At 34.9% G+C, this 21,506-nt stretch overlaps 1 protein-coding gene across 3 annotated transcripts in view; it reads left to right on the top strand.

The window, feature by feature from the left end:
• HTT (huntingtin) overlaps positions 1-21,506 on the top strand; it is a 225,660-nt gene that overhangs the window by 169,594 nt on the left and 34,560 nt on the right. For all 3 annotated transcript variants that reach the window (XM_074274096.1, XM_074274095.1, XM_074274094.1), the window contains 10 exons: positions 1,331-1,469; positions 3,584-3,706; positions 5,287-5,500; positions 5,946-6,091; positions 8,184-8,361; positions 9,445-9,540; positions 16,753-16,940; positions 17,717-17,843; positions 18,167-18,267; positions 20,413-20,567. In XM_074274096.1, the coding sequence (XP_074130197.1) occupies positions 1,331-1,469; positions 3,584-3,706; positions 5,287-5,500; positions 5,946-6,091; positions 8,184-8,361; positions 9,445-9,540; positions 16,753-16,940; positions 17,717-17,843; positions 18,167-18,267; positions 20,413-20,567 (1,467 nt within the window). The remainder of the gene's footprint in view (positions 1-1,330; positions 1,470-3,583; positions 3,707-5,286; positions 5,501-5,945; positions 6,092-8,183; positions 8,362-9,444; positions 9,541-16,752; positions 16,941-17,716; positions 17,844-18,166; positions 18,268-20,412; positions 20,568-21,506) is intronic.

The raw sequence follows: 21,506 nt of genomic DNA, 5'->3' as shown, positions 1-21,506 counted from the left end.
GAGGAAGAGACAAGACAGCTTAAATATCAGAGGCTTATATTCTGGAAGTAGAGACTAAGATTCTTATAGTAGGGCAATGAAGATAATAGCTAGGATATAAATCTAGGAATGGAACATGCTTTGTCTTATTAATTTAATCTGAATAATTCAGTGATTCAAATACTCTATATTATTATCTGTGTTTCACAGATTAGGAAACTAAGTCTAACCACTTGTAGCTTGTATATGTTCACCCCAGCTTATCTGATTCTTTAAGTCCTGTGTTGAGTTTATGCTACAGCTTTGGCAAATAGTTGAGGACAACTGGTGGTTGCTAAACTTTTTGCTTCTTTGTTTTGAATTAGATTTTATGGTACTCTTTGAGTCTGACATTCTTCTGGGCATTGGTGAATTTGGGCATTAGTCTGTTTCTTACTCCAAGGACATGAACTTTTCAGGACCTTGCAGTAGCAGAAATTTTAGATTTTGTTTAAATTGGAAATAGTTAAGAACAGTCAAGCTTTCTGAACTTGTGATAGGCTGTCTACTTCTTGTATCTGTATCTGTTTAATATTACATAACAATATACTGCATCTAAAATTTCAAGAGTTTTGGTGTTTCTCCTACCAGTGCAGTCCAAAACCCAACCCCTACATCTCTTTCTAAGTGGTCTTAGTAAGCTGCTGTGTAGACGAGTATGTTCTGATGTCCAGGCTCCTGCTTAAGAGTTTCTTGGAAATTAGGGATGCTAAGCATCGAGTGACTCTAACAGTTTGCTTCCAAAATTTATTACTTCTTTGGTATTGCAACAGGACTGTGATTTTAATTACTGTCCCCCAGTCATCCTCTGAGTCAAATAACACAATTTTTTTTTTATCCTTATTATTCAGATGAGGAAACTGAGGCCTATTAAGGTCAAGTGACTTTTCCAGAGTCAAATAGCTGAGAATCAACAGATGTCAGACCTTCCATCTTCAGAGTTCATAGAATCATTTACATTGCCTGTTGCAAACGTTCACTGAGAATATATTGTTAGAAAATTGTTCATTCTAATGGTAGTAAAAAATATAGTTATGATTTGGAATTGAAAACAGCATTCATTTCTATAAATGTGTTGTTTTTTAATCTGACTAGTCTCATTCTGATGGTACCTTAAATGCCACCCATGTTCATAAGATTACATGCTTATTCTCATTCTGTCCATGCTTTTACCATTTCACATAACTGTAGTCTGTTAATAATTTTCAGAATCCCTTATTTCTGTATTCAAAACTACAATCCTCAAAAGATTGTTATTGGTAGGCAGTCTTTAGGATCACCTGTACTCCAAGTTCCTGTGTTTTTATTTCAGACATCAAAGACTCTATTCCCTGCTGGACAGGTTTCGTCGTACAGTAGCACCAGAGACAGCTAGCCCTTCTCCTGTAGTCACTTCACACCCCCTGGATGGGGAAAATCATTTGTCACTAGAGATGATAAATCCAGACCAAGTAAGTGAATGGAGCTTTTATTGACAAGTATACACTGTCTTATCAAACAGTCTACATTGTGACCATGGATAAAGAGGGACATAGCAGAGCTAAAAATCTTCTTGGGCTTTTAGAGAATATTCTCCTAAGCTTGTTTTAGTTGCCAGAGTGTTGTGGTATAGGGAAAAGGAGGCTTAGACGCTTGACCAGTTAAAAGCCTTAGGATTGTTTAGCTTTTGGCTCTCTCACATTAAAATGAGGTAGAAGGAGGCACAGTGGTCTTCATTTTAAAAAAGAAAGTAGGATAGTCACTCTCTTGCTTTTTCCTACTTTTTGTTCTCTGGGGTTAGAGTAGAAATACTTGAGAGGTAATGGAGGAACTTTTCCTTGTGCAAAAAGAAATATTGGATGGTAACTCATTTGTTAGGATGCAAATTTAACTCAGAATTGGAAATGTGAGGCTATGAACTGAGAAGATGGCTAGATGGAAACAACATTAGGATGAGTTAACTTCCAGCCGAAAGGCTATTGAAAATTAATAGATTGGTTTGGTTTTACGGGTGTTTTGTCCACTCCCAGGGCTCATATCTCTTCTTTGATCCTTTGTGCATTGTATTCTTTTACCTGGCTCTTTTCACCTTCATTAGCATCGGAGATTACTTTCCAACAATCATCCTCACCCTTCTCTGCTTATTTAATGGCATTGGGCATTTTGCCAATTGCAGTGTATGATGACAGTAGAACTCTCACTGAAGACCCGGCCCAAATTGCTGTCCTTATCTTCTAAAGGGAGCTCATTGGGAAGGGCACTTTCGGACAGAGCCTTGGCTAAAGGAGTTCAGGTTTCTTTTCTTTTTCTTTTGGAGAAACAAGGAATTTACTGTCCCCAGTGAATGCCAGACTTCTGGGATGGGCATCTCTCCTTCCAGTGTTGGTTCAGCTGTTTGGTGATTATCCCAGCCTTAAAGAAGTGAGCTGGTGATTGATGAGGGCAAGAGCCCTGCAGAGGATTCTACAGTCCTCATGGAGAAACTTACTCTAGAAGGGAGCTTGATTAGATAGCAATTCAGGCACTCACTATGAAGCTGTGTGGCTCTGGAGAAGTCACTTAAGCTCTTTCGGTCTCAGTTTCTTTATCTGCAAAATGGAAGTGATCATAGGCCCTACCTTCCTGGATTGTCTTAAGTATCAAATGAGATAACCCATGTAGTGCTTTGCAAAAGTCCAAATCTCATAGTGCAATATGGATGTTTAAAAATGTTAGTTATTGTTGTTATTATTATTATCATCATTATTGTTTTAAAGACTTTTGTGAAAGGGTATTTGCTACCTTTCACTTTCAATTAACACTTATTTTTAGATTGGGACAAAATGGATGTTTGAGATATTGCTTAATGATAACAGTTTTATAGTTTGAATGAATGAATCTTTAAAGCATTTTCTTTATGCAAAGCACTGTACTAAGTCCCAGTAGAAAAGTAAGACAATTTCTGCTCTCCAGGAGTTCACATACTAATGGGGAATAGAACACATGGAAGGTTTTAGCAGCAAGTCAGATGGAAAGGTCCCTTGTTCCCTCCTAAAGTGGCAAAACAAATGAAATTGCCTCTTCTTTAATGTTATTTATAGGAAAACAAATCTTTGGTTTCAGATGTTGACTCATTTGACCAAGGATTTTGGTGGCAAGAACTTTGATTTCTGGTTCACCAGTAGCTGTGGTTGTAGTCCCAAAGGAACAGTGGCCAGGGATTGATTCCCAGAATGAGGCCATTTGGCTGGAAGCATTTCTACTTCCTACTCTCTTGGTTTGAGGACCTGAGGCTGCCCCCCTCAAGGTCTGAGGGGAGATGGTGGTCAAGGATGTGGTTGTGGTGATATGTCTGTTTTGCCTGACGTGTAGTATGTTGTTCCTTCATCTCAAATGGCAACATGCTCTGTTAGTTGGCATTTAATGGAGGTAATGTTTGTTAAACTTTAAAATCAATTAATGCTTCATGGAATTAATTGAAATAGGAGTTAACTTCTACTTGGCCAAAGGAAAAATACGAGAAATTGAATTTTAAAAGAAAGGATTTGTCTTTCAAACTGTCTTTTATACAGACCATTAAAATGAAAGTTAATCATTTTTCTTTTAGGACTGGTATATATCTCTGGTTAAATCTCAGTGTTGCACTAAGTCAGACTCAGCACTGCTGGAAGGTGCAGAGCTGGTAAATAGGATTCCTCCTGATGAACTGGCCCCTTTCATGATGAGTAAAGTAAGTATTCTTTGTGCAGTACAAAGAAGGGGTAATCTGCTTCTTCATTTAGTTCCATTCACATTTGATTCCAGTTATTTAGTAGATAATATACCATACTTGAAATATATTTTCTAGTACACAATATACTATTCTTGCAATATATACAGAATATAACTGTTCTGTGTAAGAGTATTTCTTGTGGGAAGTTTTATTATATCTTAAATATATGTTAGGAATTTTACTAATCATATCAACATTAGCCTTCTGGTATCATTGAATTATACTCAGCCATTCATATAATTAAAGAAAATAAAGATTTTTCCAGAGCATCACTGATTTTTTGAGTATCACCTGTAATGAAAATAAGTGAATCTTTAACATGACAAATTACATAAAAATCCAGATTAGTGCTTGTCTTTAAAAAGCCTTTCACTTTTATTTGGATGTATTTGGACAATTCCCAAATATATAAAGGTAAAATAATGAAATGTTCATTGAGCAAGATTATTGATTTTTTTTTTTCCTTGTTAAGTTTTTGAAGGAAAATGATATTTAATGTCTTGGGATTTCGTTTTAAAAAATAGTAATAGATTTTTCTCAGGTGAATGTAATCTTTAGAGATGTACTTAATCCCATTCCTCATTCAGGAATCCCTTCTATAAGGTTTCTAGTAACCAGTAAGGCTGGAGTGTGATGATACAACCCATAAGGACCTGGAAAGTATCTGGTTTTCCAGTTTGACTGTTATTTCTCTGTTTCCTGCAGTCACTAACCACAGTTAATAGATTGTCCTTCCTTAGCTATCTTTTAGGGTTCCCCTAAACAAACTGTTCTCAATCTTCAGTTTTAAAATTGCTGGAATATGGGTTTTTTAAAGAACTACCCCAAGTTATACAGATCAAAAACAAATACAGCTTATAGATTGTTAGCAAAGGCAGATATCAATATTTCAAGTAAGTATGTTATGTACTATAGATGTGAACTAACCCTAAACTTAAGAACAAAAGTTGCCTTGAATTACTTGACTTGGCCATATTGTAATGGTCATTCCACATTTTGGTTCCAACTTACACAATGCATAAATAAGAAAGCCTAAAATGAATTAGAAGAATTTTTGAGATGTAGAAATTGTTTTGTCCTTAGCTGGATATGCAAAGAAAACATCAAGAACATCAGGAAAAGGCTTGTGAGTTTTCAGGGCCCTCTGGAAAAGAGAGCATTGGTTCTCGTGGCCAAGGACTTGAATTCAGATCCCCTCTCTGACATTAGTGGAGTGACTGTAGTCAAGTCATTTGGCTGCATTTCTTTAAGTGTAGAATGATGTGGTTGGCCTAGTTGGTCTCCAGATCTCTTTATATAATCTATGTAAGTGATCCATTGCAATGAAATTGAGGAAGAAGCCAATAACCCTCAAATGTGTAAAAAAAAAGGGGAGATGAAGCAATGATTTTTTGATCATTTTTATTTGGGGTAGAGAGAATCCTATTAGCAATTTTGATAATATGTTGCCCAAATATGCCTCAGGCTTGTTTTCTGTCACCCATTCTATTTGCTTTTCCTGTAGATATACTCTCATTCTTTACATTTTTTGATTTTAGGAGTTCAACTTATCCCTCTTAGCTCCTTGTTTAAGTCTTGGCATCCGTGAGATCTCCAGCGGTCAGAGTAGCAGCCTCTTTGAGACAGCCCGGTCAGTGACCCTGGACCGTGTGGCCAGCCTGGTGCAGGAGCTTCCACCCAACCATCAAGTTTTTCAGCCTCTTTTACCCATTGAGACTTCAGCCTACTGGAATCAGCTAAGCGATCTCTTTGGTAATCATAAAAAAGCCACACTTGTTTAGCCCTTATTTGAAGTGCCTCCTTTAGGCTCCTGTGTTGTGTGAGGAACAGCGATTCAGCTGGAAGTCCAAAACCCTGCTTCAAGTTTGCCTCCCTAATTGTGGAATCCTAAGCCCAATTGTTCATCTTTTCTGAGTTCACATTTTCTTATGTTAGATGAATGCAAGATGACACTCATGGAAGGATCAAAATAGATTACATAAAATGTTTCTCTACATTACAAGGCAGATGCAAATGTTTGGTGAATGTTCTTTGACTCAGATTTTAACTATTAATTGAGCAGCACTTCTAAACATTTTAATTAAATTAATTTAATATTAAGATATTTTTGGCAGTTGTTTTTTTTCAAACTTGTTAACATTGTAATTGCATTTTTGCTAACCTTCTAGATTTCTCTGCCAATTAATTTCTTTTTCAGGAAATGCTGTGATTTATCACTCAATTACTACACTGGCCTGTGCCCTTGCTCAGTACTTAGTACTCTTTTCTAAGTTACCAAGCCATCTTCAACTTCCCCCTGAAAAAGAGAGTGATGTTCTGAAATTTGTCGTTATGGCCCTTGAGGTAAGAGCATAGGAATGGTGAGAGACTTGGGAACCTATTTGCATTTCCTGTTTCAAGATGTCATTGGGTGAGGAAATAGGAACTGGGCTGGATAATTATATGTAACTTAAAATAGAAAGCTATATCAGCTTAAAAGACGTAGAAGGTTAGGATTTTTTTCATAGAGTTCTTTCTCCATTTTGTCAATGTTTATTAGGGATTATTTTCAACAGTTGTACTTTTGTGGGGAGAAAAGCCCAAGATAATTTACTAGAGATAAGGATATGTTCTTCATTTCAAAAATGTCCCTTTAAATAGTCACCATGGCTGTATGCTAGTTTGAATAAGACATGGGCATTTTTCAGCTAGTAGAAGCAGACTATTCAGGAAAACACTATGTAGTGAGTAGAGATTTGTGAAATACATGTATATTGTCTGCTGTGAAGCATTTAGGGAAATGATGGTTCATATTAGGCAGATATTATATTCTGACAGTGAAAATGAGAGGCAGATGCACAATGACAATTGAAACTTAGAGACCCTGTAAAAGTTTGCTAAGGAAAAATTCTTAGAGTAAGTAGAATTTCTTATTAAGTCTTTTTGCTTTTTAAACAGTTTACATCATAGAAGGGATTAGAGTGTGAACAATATTGTCTGGATACTTCAGGGAAGGTTACTTCTACTGACTTATAGTGGTAGAGGAAGGGGACAAATGCCATTTGGGTCCAAGACTATAAGTATTTTACTTTTAGGATTCCTCTGGCTCTGGTCAAGCAACTTACTTTAGGGTTTCCTATTCTCAGAGTAAAGTGTGGACTTTATTTATTTATTTTTATTTAAACTTTCTATTTTTCAAAATATATGTGTGGACAATTCTTCAACATTAGCCCTTGCAAAACCTTGTGTTTCAATTTTCCCCCCTTCCCCGCCCCAAATGGCAAGTAGTCCAATACATATTAAACATGGAAGAAATTTTTGTTAAATCCAATATATGTGTGTGTGTATAAAAATAAAACTATAAACTACATATATATATATATATATATATATATTTTTTTTTTTTTTTTTTATACAATTGTTGTGCTGCACAGGAAAAATCAAATCAAAGCAGTAAAAAACAAAACAAACAAACCAAAAAAAAAAAAACCTGAGAGAAGCAAAATACAATGTAAGCAAACAACAACAAAAAGATTGAAAATGCTATATTGTCCATACTTAGTTCCTACAGTCCTCTCTCTGGGTGTAGATGGCTTTCTTCATGACTAAATAATTGAAACTGGTTTGAATCATTTCATTGTTGAAGAGAGCCACATCCATCAGAATTGATGATCATGTAATCTTGCTGTTGCTGTGTACAATGATCTCCTGGTTTTGTTCATTTCACTTAGCATCAACTCATGTAAGTCCCTCCAGACCTTTCTGAAATCATCCTGTTGGTCGTTTCTTACAGAACAATAATATTCTGTAACATTCATATACCATAACTTACTCAGCCATTCTCCAATTGATGGGCATCCACTCATTTTCCAGTTTCTTGCCACTATAAAAAGGACTGCCTCAAAGATAAAATCTGGATTTTAATAAAAGGCAAGATGGAACTTTTAAACTGTCTTTGATTTTCTCTAGTTAACAACAACCTTTCTTTTCCCATGTGTTTCCCATGTCTACAACATTTTTTCCCCCCTGAGGCTGGGGTTAAATGACTTGCCCAGGGTCACACAGCTAGGAAGTGTTAAGTGTCTGAGACCACATTTGAACTCGGGTCCTCCTGAATTCAAGGCTGGTGCTCTATCCACTGTGCCACCTAGCTGCCCCGTCTACAACATTTAGTAATATTATAGTTTATAGTTTTATGTTTATATCTTAATAGTTTTATCTTTGTGATTTATCCTTGTCTTGAACTGTTCATTGCCATGAGAGTAGGGATGGTCTCTTGTTTCGATTTTATCTCCCTCTTATTTCCTTGCACAGGATAGGTTCCCTTGTACACAGTGCTTTCATTATAAATGGTCACTGAATCAGCAATTCACACTAATACTCATATATGACATATTTTAAGCTTTACAAAGAACAAAATTTAATGGAATTTTAAATTTAAATTTTCCTATTTTAGGCCTTATCCTGGCACTTAATACATGAGCGGATGCCATTAAGTATGGATCTACAGGCAATTCTGGATTGTTGCTGTCTAACTTTGCATCTACCTGGTCTTTGGAATATGTTGTCATCAATAGAATATGTCACCCACGTGTGTTCCCTAATTCACTGTATTCGTTTTATTCTAGAAGCAAGTGAGTAAAACATATATCATTGGCTTTTTTCCTCTAATTTTTTTAGAAAAGATCTGGTATTGTTTAGTATTTCAGCAGTTAGGTCAGAAGTTGTACATTTCCTAGAATTGGTTTTAAATTATAGTTAGATTTTTGATCTCTTTCCCTTCTTTGGTATTTGGAGTTTCTAGTCTTAAGTGAATATTAGATTAATAAAATCACATTTTAAAAATTACTTTTCACCCACCTTCATTTGTCACTAATGTCTCTATACCATATTTCAATACTAATATATTGTGAAAATAAAACAGCATTTTCTTTAAATAAATTTTTTTTTTCAAGCCTGCTGAGAATCATTGGCCTACATTTTTAAGAAATGAATATTATTTAATGGACTTAGAGAATGCTTTAAATTTTACTTTCTAAAAAATTGAACTTTATAACAGTATTATTTTGAACTTTAATTGTATAAATGGTTTTAATTTGAGTATTTTGTAATGCATAATTTAGAAATAAAGATTCAGGGATTATTATTCAAAGCTAAAAATTCCAGATTTTAGAAATTGGGAAGGATATAGCCAGAATTTAAAATTCTGATTCTTTGTGAATATGAAGAGTTTCAAGAGGTAAGGAGTTTGGTAATCAATGACCAGGGTCTTCAGACCAGGTGTTCACTAGGGAGTTGACAAGTCAGGGCATTATGTGAGTGGTTATAATAAAGGCTTTTAAGATTACACGTGGCTGTTCTTGAGCGCGCTACTGGTTATTAAACTATAGATTCAAGAAATCGTGGCCAGAGACCTTTGAAGGCCTCAGAGGAGGCGAGCCAGGTAGAGTTGACACTGCAAAGGTCAGTGGTCAAAGGTGCTCTGTTGGGCCTAGGACAGACTAGTAATTGTAACTGCCAGGAGCGCATGTTACAGTTGAGAAATTGATTTGTTGCTTAGTCAAGTGATTGTTTTATCTAAGGACAGCAAATCTATACTATTATTTTGACAGAACAGAGAGCCACTGCTTTGGATTCTCAAAGCTAAGAAAGTGTGATAATTTTTATAATTGTTAAACTATATTGAAAAACATTTTCTGATCTTTATGTAATTTTAGTTGCAGTTCAACCTGGAGACCAACTTCTTAGTCCAGAAAGAAGGAAGAATACTCCACGAGGAATCAGTGAAGATGAAGTTGATTCAGATATGCAGGGTGAGTTTTATAGCGCAATTTTTCTTTTCTTATTCAAAACTTTTTTTCCATGTAAGAAGAAATTTCCTATTTTGGATCTTTGTGTGAAGCTTACTGGAAGGGAGGGATCATGAAATCTCACAGTTAGCTGAAGTATCAAAAGTCATCTCATCCAATCTATACTAGAATAAAAATTCTTTCTAATACAAAACTATCTATTCTCAAAGACTTTTAGTAAGGTCATCACCTCTCTCTCTCCCTTAATCTCCTCTCTAGTCCATTGAAAAGGGCAAAAAATACAATACCCATTATACATAAAAAGCCATGCAAAATGTATTTCCACATTAGTCATGGCGGGGGGGGGGGGGGAGGGAGTTCGGAGTAGGAGAAGAGCAGAGAGGAATGGATGAAGAATAAAGAAAGGGGGAAAAGTGCTGTATTCTGCACTCTAGTCTTTTGTTTTCCATCTAGAGTTGTGTGATATTTTAACATCATGAGCTCCTTAGATACAATGAATCACTGTATGATTTATGTCACTATATCAGACTACATAATCTTAACTATATATTCCTCTTTCTGTTCTAAAGTCTTAATTTTGATTTTTCAAAGGTGAAAGTAACATCTCTGTGCTAGCTGAAGTCTGCAGTATTTTGGGGGGGTATTTTGTTTTTTTTTTTCCTTCTGTTTCTGCTGTGCTTTTCTTTCTGATAAAATTATTTGTATCTGAATCAATAGAATTAGACATCTTTGGAACTTTTCATGTATGTCTTAAATACCTGCCCTAGGACACCTTATTTTAAATTTCATGATAACATATTAATAGCTGCTATTTCTGTACTTTTCAATGGACATTAAGCACAACTATTCAGCGAATCCAAGAATCCCAGAATATCAGTTCTAATGGGCCAAAAGGGCATTTTATTTTAATCCAATGTATTTTTGAAAAAGGATCCCTTCTACAACATATCTAAAATTGATCATTCAACCTCTGCTTGAAAACATTGAATAAGGAAACCTAACACTTCCTAAAACGGTCTGTTCTGCTTTTGGAAAACTCAGATTGTTAGGAAATTTTCAGCTATCACAGACTTTTATTTAGCTCTCTGACTTCTTTCCATTGTACCTAGTTCTGTTTTCTGGGCCCAAGTAGAACAAGTTTAATTGAATTTTCATATATCAGCCCTTGAGAAGAACCCAAAACATTTCATATATTGGATTTTCTACAAGTGAAGCTTCCATGATTTTTTCAGTCACTACTCGCATGTCATAATTTCACAGCCTTGCATTATCCTACTTGTCTTCTTCTGCATATTTTTTAAGAGCAACCTTCCCTAACCATAGTGCTCCAGGCTAAGAACAATCATCTAGATGTGGTCTGAACAGGTCAATATACAATATCATTTTCATCACTCTGGTATATTCTTTCTTAATGCTATAATATCATGCTTGTGATGCATATTGAATATACAGTTTGGTACGATCCTTTTGGGCTTTATCATCACCTGCCAATTGAATGAGTGTGGTGGCCTTTATCTGAATTTTTATTTATCTAGGTCATTGATTAAAATGTTAAGCAATACAGGGATAAAGCATAATTCCCCTAGGACACATCACTAGAATTTTTTTTATCTGAATTGATATTGAACCATTAATTTCCTTTTTGGGTCTAGCTCATATTGAACCACCTAATTCAGATAAAGACCACCACACTTAACCAATTGGCAGGTGATTTAAAATCCCAAAAGAATAAATAGAAGGGATTTTATTTGGGCTTTAAAAAGCCAGCTTCCAAAATATAAGATGGGAAAAGCTAGTCAGAAACCATCTCATTTGGAAAAGATTTGGGGATTTTATCAGACTGTATATTCAATATGCATCACAAGCGTGATATTAGAGCTTTAAGAAGGAATGTTCTCAGCATGAGAACATTGAGTTACTTATTAAATATAAAACACTATTAATATAAAGGGTAAGATGAAATGGCAGAGTAGGTCAGTGAATTTTAGACTCTCCAGATTTCTTCCACAAACAGAATAATTTTGCACCTCAGGATAAACAAAGAGTAGTGAAAAATCAAAAACTCTTGGGGAAGAACAGAGATCTTCCTGGTACAATCCAAGAAGATCCAAAGAAAGATCTCAGGCCTAGATTAATTAGTGTCAAATACAAACATCTCAGGGCTAGTTCCCTAGAAATACTGGGAACGGGAGAGAAATGCTGCTGCTGTGGGCATTTGCAGGATGGGGGGAGAGTTTTTGGTTTAGGGTGCCAGGTCAGAGGGTAGAACTGAAATGAGGCTAGAGGCACCATATCTCCACATTGAGATTAGGTATGCTTAAACTAATACTTCTCATTTAAAAAAAAAAAAAATGAACAGGCAAAGAAAAAAGAAGCCAATCACAGAAACTGACTGTGGGAGCAGGAAAGACTGGGATTCATCTTCAAAGGAGGACACTGAGGTTTAAAAAAAAAAAAAAAGCTACTATTCCAAAGAGTAATGTTAAATGGCTCCCTGCCCAGAGAGACACATTGAGTAAAAAACTTAAAAAAAAAAAAAAAAAAAAAAAAAGAGGGTAAAAGCCAGCCAAGAAAAACAAGAGTATGAAAAAAAAAAAGTTAATCAACTAGAAAAGGAGGTAGAGTCTTAAAGATGAAAATAACTCTTTAAAAATAGAATTGGGCAAGGGGGAGCCAGTGAACTATGAGCAATCAAGAAAGAACAAAACAGATTATAAGAGTGAAAAAATAGGAAAACAACAGATCTGGAGAACAGATTAAGAAGAAAAATATGTAAGAATAATTGAACTAACTGAAATGTGACCAAAAATAAAACAAACAAAGAATTTCGCCACAGTAATGCCAGAAATCTTCCAAGAAAATTGTCTTGGAGTGATAGAACATGAAGGGAAAGTAAAAATAAAAAAAATAAAAATCCACTGATTACCACCTAGAGATCCTTTGCAGAAAATACATAGGAATATTATTGCCAAATTTCAAAACTCCCAGATCAAAGAGAAAATTTTGCAAGAAATAAGAAAAAAAAATAATTCTCTGTGATTTTTAAAAAACTTTATGGTTTTTTAAAACTTTAATTTTGTTCGGTGATAGTCTCCTTATGAATCCGTCAGAAGCCTGGATAATTGGAATTTCTCACTGCTTACTATATCATACCTCTTACTCAGTCTTGTGATTTGGTTCCAAAACTTCTAATTTATTTCCTCTTTTTGTAGTATTCTGGATTATTCTGTAATGATTGTTTCTTTTGTTCCTGCTCCTGGAGATCTCCCATGGATTATATGATGCTGTTCCATCCTCTTCTCCTCCCTATCTGGAAGGAGCTTCATGTGTGTTATTTCATACCAAGGGCTCTGCAGGTTCTATGTCACACTTGTCTGGCTTCCTCATGTCATGGTTTCCTTTTACCTCTTTATTCTTAATCTGTTTTGTTTTTGCCCTGAAGCTCTCTCATTTTTTAAAGAAATGACACTTTATTTTTCCCACTCACTGGGACAGTAAAAAGCAGTTTCCTAGTTACCTTTACTTTTTTAGAAGAAAGAACACTTTCCTGTCTGACTTAGATATGAGTTAGTTTACTGTGTCAGCAAGATACACCAGTGCTTTGTTGGCATCTTAAGCCAAATGCCACATGTGCATCTCAAATTCACCTCTTTCACTTCTCAACTTTTCAATTAAAATTGGGGTCCCTGCCATTCTGCCAGTCACACAGACTCATAATTCCACGCGCTCAGTCTGTTGTCAGGTCTTTTCCTTTCTACCTTCACCCCACCTCTTGTATTTGTCTCATTCTCTCCAATCACAGTTGCCCCTGCCCCGGCACAAGCCCTTCTTCACACTGGTCTATTGCATTGCCTTATGCTCAAGGCTTCTGCCTTGGGTCTATTCCCATTTATCTCCTCAAAGTGCATTTTCCAGGGGCAGGGGATCATATCTCACAAGCCTCCTCCCAACCAGATCTCCCCTCTCCACCTCCTCCCAGCTTCCCTTCAAATTCAGCTTACACCTTCTTCAAGAAGTCTTTCCCAGACACATATATGTACTATACTTATTTCTACCAGTCATCTGTTTCTCTGAAGATGGATAGCATCTTCCTTTATAAGTCTTAAGTCTTTCCAGGTTTTTCAAATTGACCAGTTCATCATTTACTACAATCATAGCATTATTCTAAGTTAGTCATATCCCGTCTGAGAGATTGTCTATAGAAGGTTTCTATTCCTCTAATTTTTTGCATTCCTTCTATAACCTAGAAGCATTGACAATTGCTGCAAACCTTTTATTCCAATTTCCTCCCTCCTTCCCCCCAACCCTTCCCCCAGATAGCAGGTTGACCAATACATGTTAAATATGTTAAAGTATATGTTAAATACAATATATGTATACATATCCATACAGTTGTTTTTCTACACAAGAAGAATTGGACTTTGAAATACTGTACAATTAGCCTGTGAAGGAAATCAAAAATTCAGGGATTGGGAATTCTATGTAGTGGTCCACACTCATTTCCCAATGTTCTTTTGCTGGGTGTAACTGGTTCTATTCATTACTGATCTACTGGAACTGATTTGGTTCAGCTCATTGTTGAAGATGGCCACACCCATTAGAATTGATTATCATATACTATTGTTGTTAAAGTATATAATGATCTCCTGGTCCTGCTCATTTCACTCAACATCAGTTCATGTAAGTCTCTCCAGACCTTTCTGAAATCATCCTGCTGGTCATTTCTCCCCTCTCCCCCCCCCCCCCCCCCCCCCCGCTGGGGTTAAGTGACTTGCCCAGGGTCACACAGCTAGGAAGTGTTAAGTGTCTGAGACCAGATTTTTTCCTCATGAATTCAAGGCTGATGCTCTATCCACTGCTCCACCTAGCTGCTTCCTGCTGGTCATTTCTTACAGAACAATAATATTCCGTAATATTCATATACCACAATTTATTCAGCAATTCTCCAATTGATGGGTATCCACTTAGTTTCCAGTTTCTGGCCAATACAAAAAGGGCTGCCACAAACATTTTTGCACATATAGGTCCCTTTCCCTTCTTTAAGATCTCTTTGGGATATAAACCCAATAGTAACACTGCTGGATCAAAGGGTATGCACAGTTTGATAACGTTTTGAGCATAGTTCCAAATCACTCTCCAAGAATTGCTGTATATATTCACAATTCCACCAATAATGTATCAGTGTCCCAGTTTTCCCACATCCCCGCCAACATTATGCATTATCTTTCCCTTTCATTCTAGCCAATCTGACAAGTGTGTAGTGATATCTCAGAATTGTCTTAACTTGCATTTCTCTAATTAATAATGACTTGGAGTATCTTTTCATATGGCCAGAAAAAGTTTCTTCATCTGAGAATTGTCTGTTCATATCCTTTGACCACTTATCATTTGGAGAATGTCTTGATTTCTTATAGAGTCAATTTTCCATATATTTTATTCAAGAAAATTTTCGTTTAAAATAATCAAAACTATCATTTTTCTACTTCAACAGAGCTCTTTCTTATAATTTAAGTTCTTCTAATACTTCTGAATCTACTTACTTTCCATCTTTTTTCTTTGAAATTCTTGACCTTTTGGTTTTTCAAATGAACTTTATTATAATTTTTTCTAACTCAGTAAAATAACTTTTTAGTAATTTAATTGGGATGACATTGAAAAAAATAGATTAAGTAAAGTTGTAATTTTAAAAATAATATTGGCTTTATTCACTCATAAACAATAAATATTATTTCAGATATTTGAGCTTATTTACATAAAATTTTTTTTGCATTTATGTTCATATAGTTAAATTCGTCCCATTCACATTCTGAGCTATAATTACTTGTATATTTTCCTTCCCATTTTTCCTCATTCTTCTTTCCTCACTCTTCTGCTTGACTCTACCCACTACCTTGCCTTCCTCCTATTCCTTAACCCTCTAAAAGTTCTTCTCTTAGCCTTTCCCCCTACTTTCTCCCTTTGCTGTATTATTTCTTTCTAAATTCAAATAACTTTTATAGCCTTCTGGATATAAATAGGTATAGATGTGGAAATAGATATATTCCCTCTTTAGCAATTCCCAATGAAAGTAAAGTGTCAGCACTACCCACCCTTCGTCCTATTAGCTCTTGTGAATTGGTTTTTTCCTTTATGCCTCAATTATGAGATACTCTTTTTTTTTTAATCTCTCCCTATGCAGTTTTATTATTTTAGAATCACTTCATCCTACTCAATTCAGCCCAAATCTTTCTCTCCAACCACCCAAATAATGATGACAATCATAAATACTGCTAATATTTTCACATATATGAAATAAACAAAACTTTATTTAATCCCTTATAATTGGTCTTTCATGTTTACTTTATACTTCTCTTGGGTGTTATATGTCACATTTTCCCTTAAATTAAGTTTTTGTCACAAAGACCTGAAAGTCTTTGAGTTGATTAAATGTCCATTTTTTTTTTTTTTTTTTTTTTAACCATTCAGGATTATACTTAACTTTGCTGGGTAAGTTACTCTTAGTCATAACCTCAACTCTTTTGCTCTGTGGAATATAATATTCTAAATATCTAGAGTACTTTAACATAGTAGCTGTTAAGTTTTGGGTAATCCTTATTATAGCCCCATGACATTTAAATTGTTGTTTGTTTCTGCCAATATCTTCTCCTTAACCTGTGAGCTTTGAAACTTCTTTTGTTTAAATCTTGTTTGTACCTTATTTGCATGTTTCCTTCTGTTTTAGAATTTGAGCCTCTTGAAACAGAGATTGTGTTTTTGCCTTTTTCTGTATCTATCCTCAGTACTTAAAGCATAATGCCTTTTACATAGTAAATGCATAATAAATTTCAGTTTGCCTAATTAGATGAATATTTATGGATACCAAAAGAATCCATCATATTATTTTTTTCTCACAGCATAATAATATTGTGTTACAGCCATTTATTATAACTTGCTTCCTCCTTAATTGATGGGTACTTCCTTAGTTTTCAGTTCTTTACCAACAGAAATACTTGCTGTTCTAAATATTTGTTACCAGATGTTATTTTACTGTATTGTTGCTACTACTTAGCTTTTTTCCTAGTGTGGGACTTGAAATTCTTAAGTCTGATAAGACTAGTTGATAGGCCAGACTGTCATTCTTAATAGAACATAAATTTTGTCTTTTTCATCTCTATGCATGAATTTGTCTGAGGAAAAAACTGTTTTGTACCAACTGAACTTGTTTCTTTCTTTAAGTTCCCAAGTATATTACCACTGCTTGTGAAATGATCGCAGAAATGGTGGCAGCATTACAGACTGTGTTGGCTTTGGGTCACAAGAGGAACAGTGGAATTCCAGCTTTCCTTACTCCTGTACTGAAAAACATTATCATCAGCCTTGCTAGGCTGCCACTAGTCAATAGCTATACTAGAGTGCCTCCTTTGGTGAGTAAAGTCTGTTTTCCACTTCCATGAGAGTATAATATCATGTATTTTGATGTTTTGTGGCAGTTTCCTCAAATGAGTAGTAAGAGCACTGAATCTCCTGGGTTTGTTGTAAGGATTAAATGAGATAATATTGGTAAAACATTTAGCACAAGGCCTAGCAAATACAGGCCTTTAATCTTAACAGGACTCCTTTATTTCATTGGGTTTTTTGGTAGTGAATGCTTTAGAAACTACAAATCAAAATGCGAATTTAATTTGCTTTTAAAGTCGACTTTAGATGGCATCTCCTCCCTTGTATCTTCTGATTTTCCCAATTGTAGACATTCTCCACCATCTTAAATTTCTTATATCATTCACATATGTACTCTTCCCTTGTATTATATTTATCTTATTCTTATTGGAATGTCATCATCTTTAGGGAAAGGAATGTGTTTTATTTGAATTTTTTTATTCCTTTTGACTAATTCAGGTATATTATCACATTTTAGGTGCCTAATAAACATGTGTTAAAGTTATTTGAATTATTAATGTTGCTAAATGGTGTAGTGACATAAATGCTTTATAAATTTAGAGCAGGTATGTCAATAGAACTGAGCCTACTAGATTAGGTAGTGTTAACCTAGCTTGATATAATTTATCCATGAAGAACACAAGTAGGTTTTATCAAGACTTGATTATCATTACTGAAATCTCAAACCCTTTCAATTCTTTTGTTCTCTTCAGAAAAGCAGCCACAGCTTTATAAGGTAATTTTATTTCATGTATTCCAACAGGTATGGAAATTAGGATGGTCACCTAAACCCGGAGGAGATTTTGGCACAACACTTCCTGAAATACCTGTAGAATTTCTTCAAGAAAAGGAGATCTTTAAAGAGTTTATATATCGTATTAATACCTTGGGTATGTATCTTGGTAAAACATTTTGATTAAAATGATGAGATAATTTTGATTTTCAAGAATATGAGCAGAAATGAGACACATTGATTCATTTTTTCTAACATAGTTTTCTTTTTACAGTTTTCCATAGGTAAGAATTTAATTTAGCAAGTATTTATTGGTCTTCTACTTTGGATGTATTATTATATTAAGTGCTCAGAAAGATAATTCCTACTTTCTTATAATATTCCCTTTTGGATACGAAACCTGAACGTTCCTTCACTAAAGGTTAGTTAATTTAACTTGAGTTTATTAGTTGTATAAAATTCTGCTTTTAACATTTTTAGGTTGGACAAGTCGTACGCAGTTTGAAGAAACCTGGGCTACTCTTCTTGGTGTCCTTGTAACTCAGCCTATTGTGATGGATCAGGAAGAAAGTCAACAGGAAGTAAGGCTATAGACCGGCTATCTCCATTACATAAATATGATTCTTGACTTGAGTTTGTTTTTAAGTTCAAGTTTGATAGATATTCAGAATTATAAATGTTTTTAATAAATAGTAGCAGGAAACATAAAGCTATGTTTTTGATGATATTATTAGTTTCTAAGATGAGCAGATTTCTTCGTTTGTATTCTAAATATGCAGATTGGGGGAATATTGTCAGTCCCATTCATTCTTCATGTAATACCACTGAAATTAAAAATTTTAAAATTTATATAAATCATAGATGTTAGTATTGTTCTGAAAGTTCACATCTCTCTGAGTTTTGCATATTGTTCAAAATGAGAATCGTATAAAGGTTATTTTGATAATGAAGATCAGTTAGAAAAAGATTATAAAAATACTTTTATGGTTTACTTTTCACAAGTCATTTTTGAGGTTATTAAACACAAGTCATTAAACTTCCTAACTGTGTCTATGAAATTTAACATGTTTAGAGAAGAGCTAATCCAATTCTAATTGGTCAATGATGGACAGAGTCAGCTACACCCAGAGAAGGAATACTGGGAAATGAGTGTAAACTGTGAGCATTTTTTGTTTTTCTCCCCAGGTTATTTTTACCTTCTGAATCCAATTCTTCCTTTGCAACAACAACAAAAAAATTCGGTTCTGCACATATATTGTATCTAGGATATACTATAAGATATTTAACATTTATGGGAATGCCTGCCATCTAGGGGAGGGAGTTGAGGGAAGGAGGGGAAAAATTCGGAACAGAAGGGAGTACAAGGGATAATGTTGTAAAAAATTACCTATGCATATATACTGTCAAAAAATTATAATTATAAAATTAATTTTAAAAAATTAAAAAAAAAGAAATTTAACATGTTTAAGCATCTATTATGTACAATGTGCTCTATTTGATGTTTTTAGAAGACATAATAGATGTTCATGTTAGATGGCCTCTACCTTCATGGAGCCTATATAGTCTAGTATGAGGATGTAACATATATACAGAGACTTTTGAATGTACTACTAGTAAGAATGCATGGAGTGTATGAGAAATGTACAAATAGTGTTTTTAGAGTTTGTGGAAGGAAAGATCAACTTTTGATTGGGGGATTAAGGAAATGATCCATATAGAAAATGGTCTTCAAGGAAGAGCTTTACTGGTAGATTTGAAAGATTAGAGAGGATTTTAGTTAAGTTATAGTTAGGGGATAAGGAGGCACGCAGAGCAGTTTTAACAAAAGCCAAGAAATAGTAAATATCAGAAAATCAGTGCATTGAAGTATTGATTATGTGCAAGAAAATAGTATGAAAAAGTCAGAAAATGATGGATGTTACCCTATTGTCAAGGGCCCTAAATGTCAAGCTAGGGAGTCATGATTATTTGATAGACAGTTAGGAATTAATGAAATGTTTTGAGCAGAGGAATAACGTTACCAGAAATTATAGTACTCTTAGTCAGTTTCTGAGACTATAGTCAGGCAAAGCAAAAAGGTATTAAAATGGGGAAACTTAAGTATGATTAAAGATGAAAAAATAAAGTATTGCAGAGAATAGACATATCCAAGCCTATCCTGGCATCTCTGATTTTAGCTGTCTAGATTAATAATTAAATATAGAGAAACCCAATAAAAGCATGTTTAATAATGAGGGAATAGTATCTGTAAAGACTATTTTACATTTTGTCATATTTGAGCAATCCTTGCTGTGAAAAATTGAGATAGTTATTAAATGGGGTTGTATATAAGTGGAAGCTTAATTGTGATGTCCTTCTCTTACTTGGACAAAATAAAAATAAATCGTATCCTTTCACATTGAGATTGTACTTTATTTCTAAGTATAGTTAAAAGACCACTAGGGGACTCTGAGACCCTTTTAAAGGGGTTCATAAAGTAAGAATTCTTCATAATAATACTAAGACATTTTAATTTCTAATAGGGTAAGTATCAATAGGTATCACCCACATAAACATAAGTTCTTTGAAAAACCCCCAGGCATGTGAAGGAGTCCTGGACAACCAGTGTTCTGAGTCACATCATTATAGTCAGATTGAAGAGTTCCTGGATGTTCTTGTTTTCAGGGCAAACGTGTCTTAGTCTCTCCTTTGTCTTCATTTATAACACGGACTCCTTCCTTTTACAGGAAGATACTGAGAGGACCCAGATCAATGTTCTTGCAGTTCAAGCCATCACATCCTTGGTACTGAGTGCAATGACCCTTCCTGTCGCAGGCAATCCAGCTGTGAGCTGCTTGGAGCAACAGCCCCGAAATAAAGCCCTTAAAGCCCTGGATACAAGGTACTGAGAGCCCCTGGAACAGGGGAAAGGTTAGGGTAGGCAGACTAGTAGAAATATTGCTGTGCTCAGCAGGTCCTAGGACTGGCAACTGGAAGGAAGACAAGAGGGATTAGAAGGATCACCTGGGCCAGCCCTCTCATCTACCTGCAGGGTCCTTTAAAGGGTTTATCTGAGATGATAGAGAACAGAGTTGGAATTTGCATGCTGGCCCTCCCTCCTAGTTCTTTTATCTCACAGCCTCCTGTATTTATGGTCCTGTGATCTAGGGCAGATATTATAATTTCACTGAGCCTCAGCTTCTTTATCTTTAATGCAAATGATATGTACTTTACCAGGTTACTGTGGGAAAGGCATTTCTAAACCTTAAAAAAACCATAGAGATGAAAATTTTTAGTTTATATTTAAAGTCTGGGTGGGTTTTTAAAATTTTTTTTTAAATCATAAACTTAATAATTGTCCTAAAAACAAGTAATTGGCAATACAGGGGACAAAACCTTACCCCAGCTTTCAACATATACTTTGTGTCTCCAGTACCAAACATGGTAAAAAGAATGAAAAATAACATTATCCCCATTATAAGGAAACATATTCATAAGTGAGACAAGACATGTAGTGGTTTTCTTTTTTAGATCTCCCACCATTGACTGGCTTTCCTTCTTTCTCTTTTTTTCTTCTCTTATTAAAAATATTTGTCAGTGATGGTATACTTAGAGAACCCCAAAGACTCTGATAAAAAGCTATTAGAAATAATTCAGAATTTTAGCAAAGTTGCAGGATACAAAATAAATCCACATAAATCCTCAGCATTTTTATATCATCAACAAAATGCAACAGCAAGAGATACAAAGAGAAATTCCATTCCAAACAAATATTGAGAGTATAAAATATTTGGGAATCCATCTACCAAAGAAAAGTCAGGAATTATATGAGCAAAATTAC

This window comes from Sminthopsis crassicaudata, chromosome 6, assembly GCF_048593235.1.
Source record: "Sminthopsis crassicaudata isolate SCR6 chromosome 6, ASM4859323v1, whole genome shotgun sequence".
NCBI classification, from domain to species: domain Eukaryota; kingdom Metazoa; phylum Chordata; class Mammalia; order Dasyuromorphia; family Dasyuridae; genus Sminthopsis; species Sminthopsis crassicaudata.
Note: the sequence above shows the minus strand (reverse complement) of the source record. Positions and strands in the feature narration are given on the sequence as shown.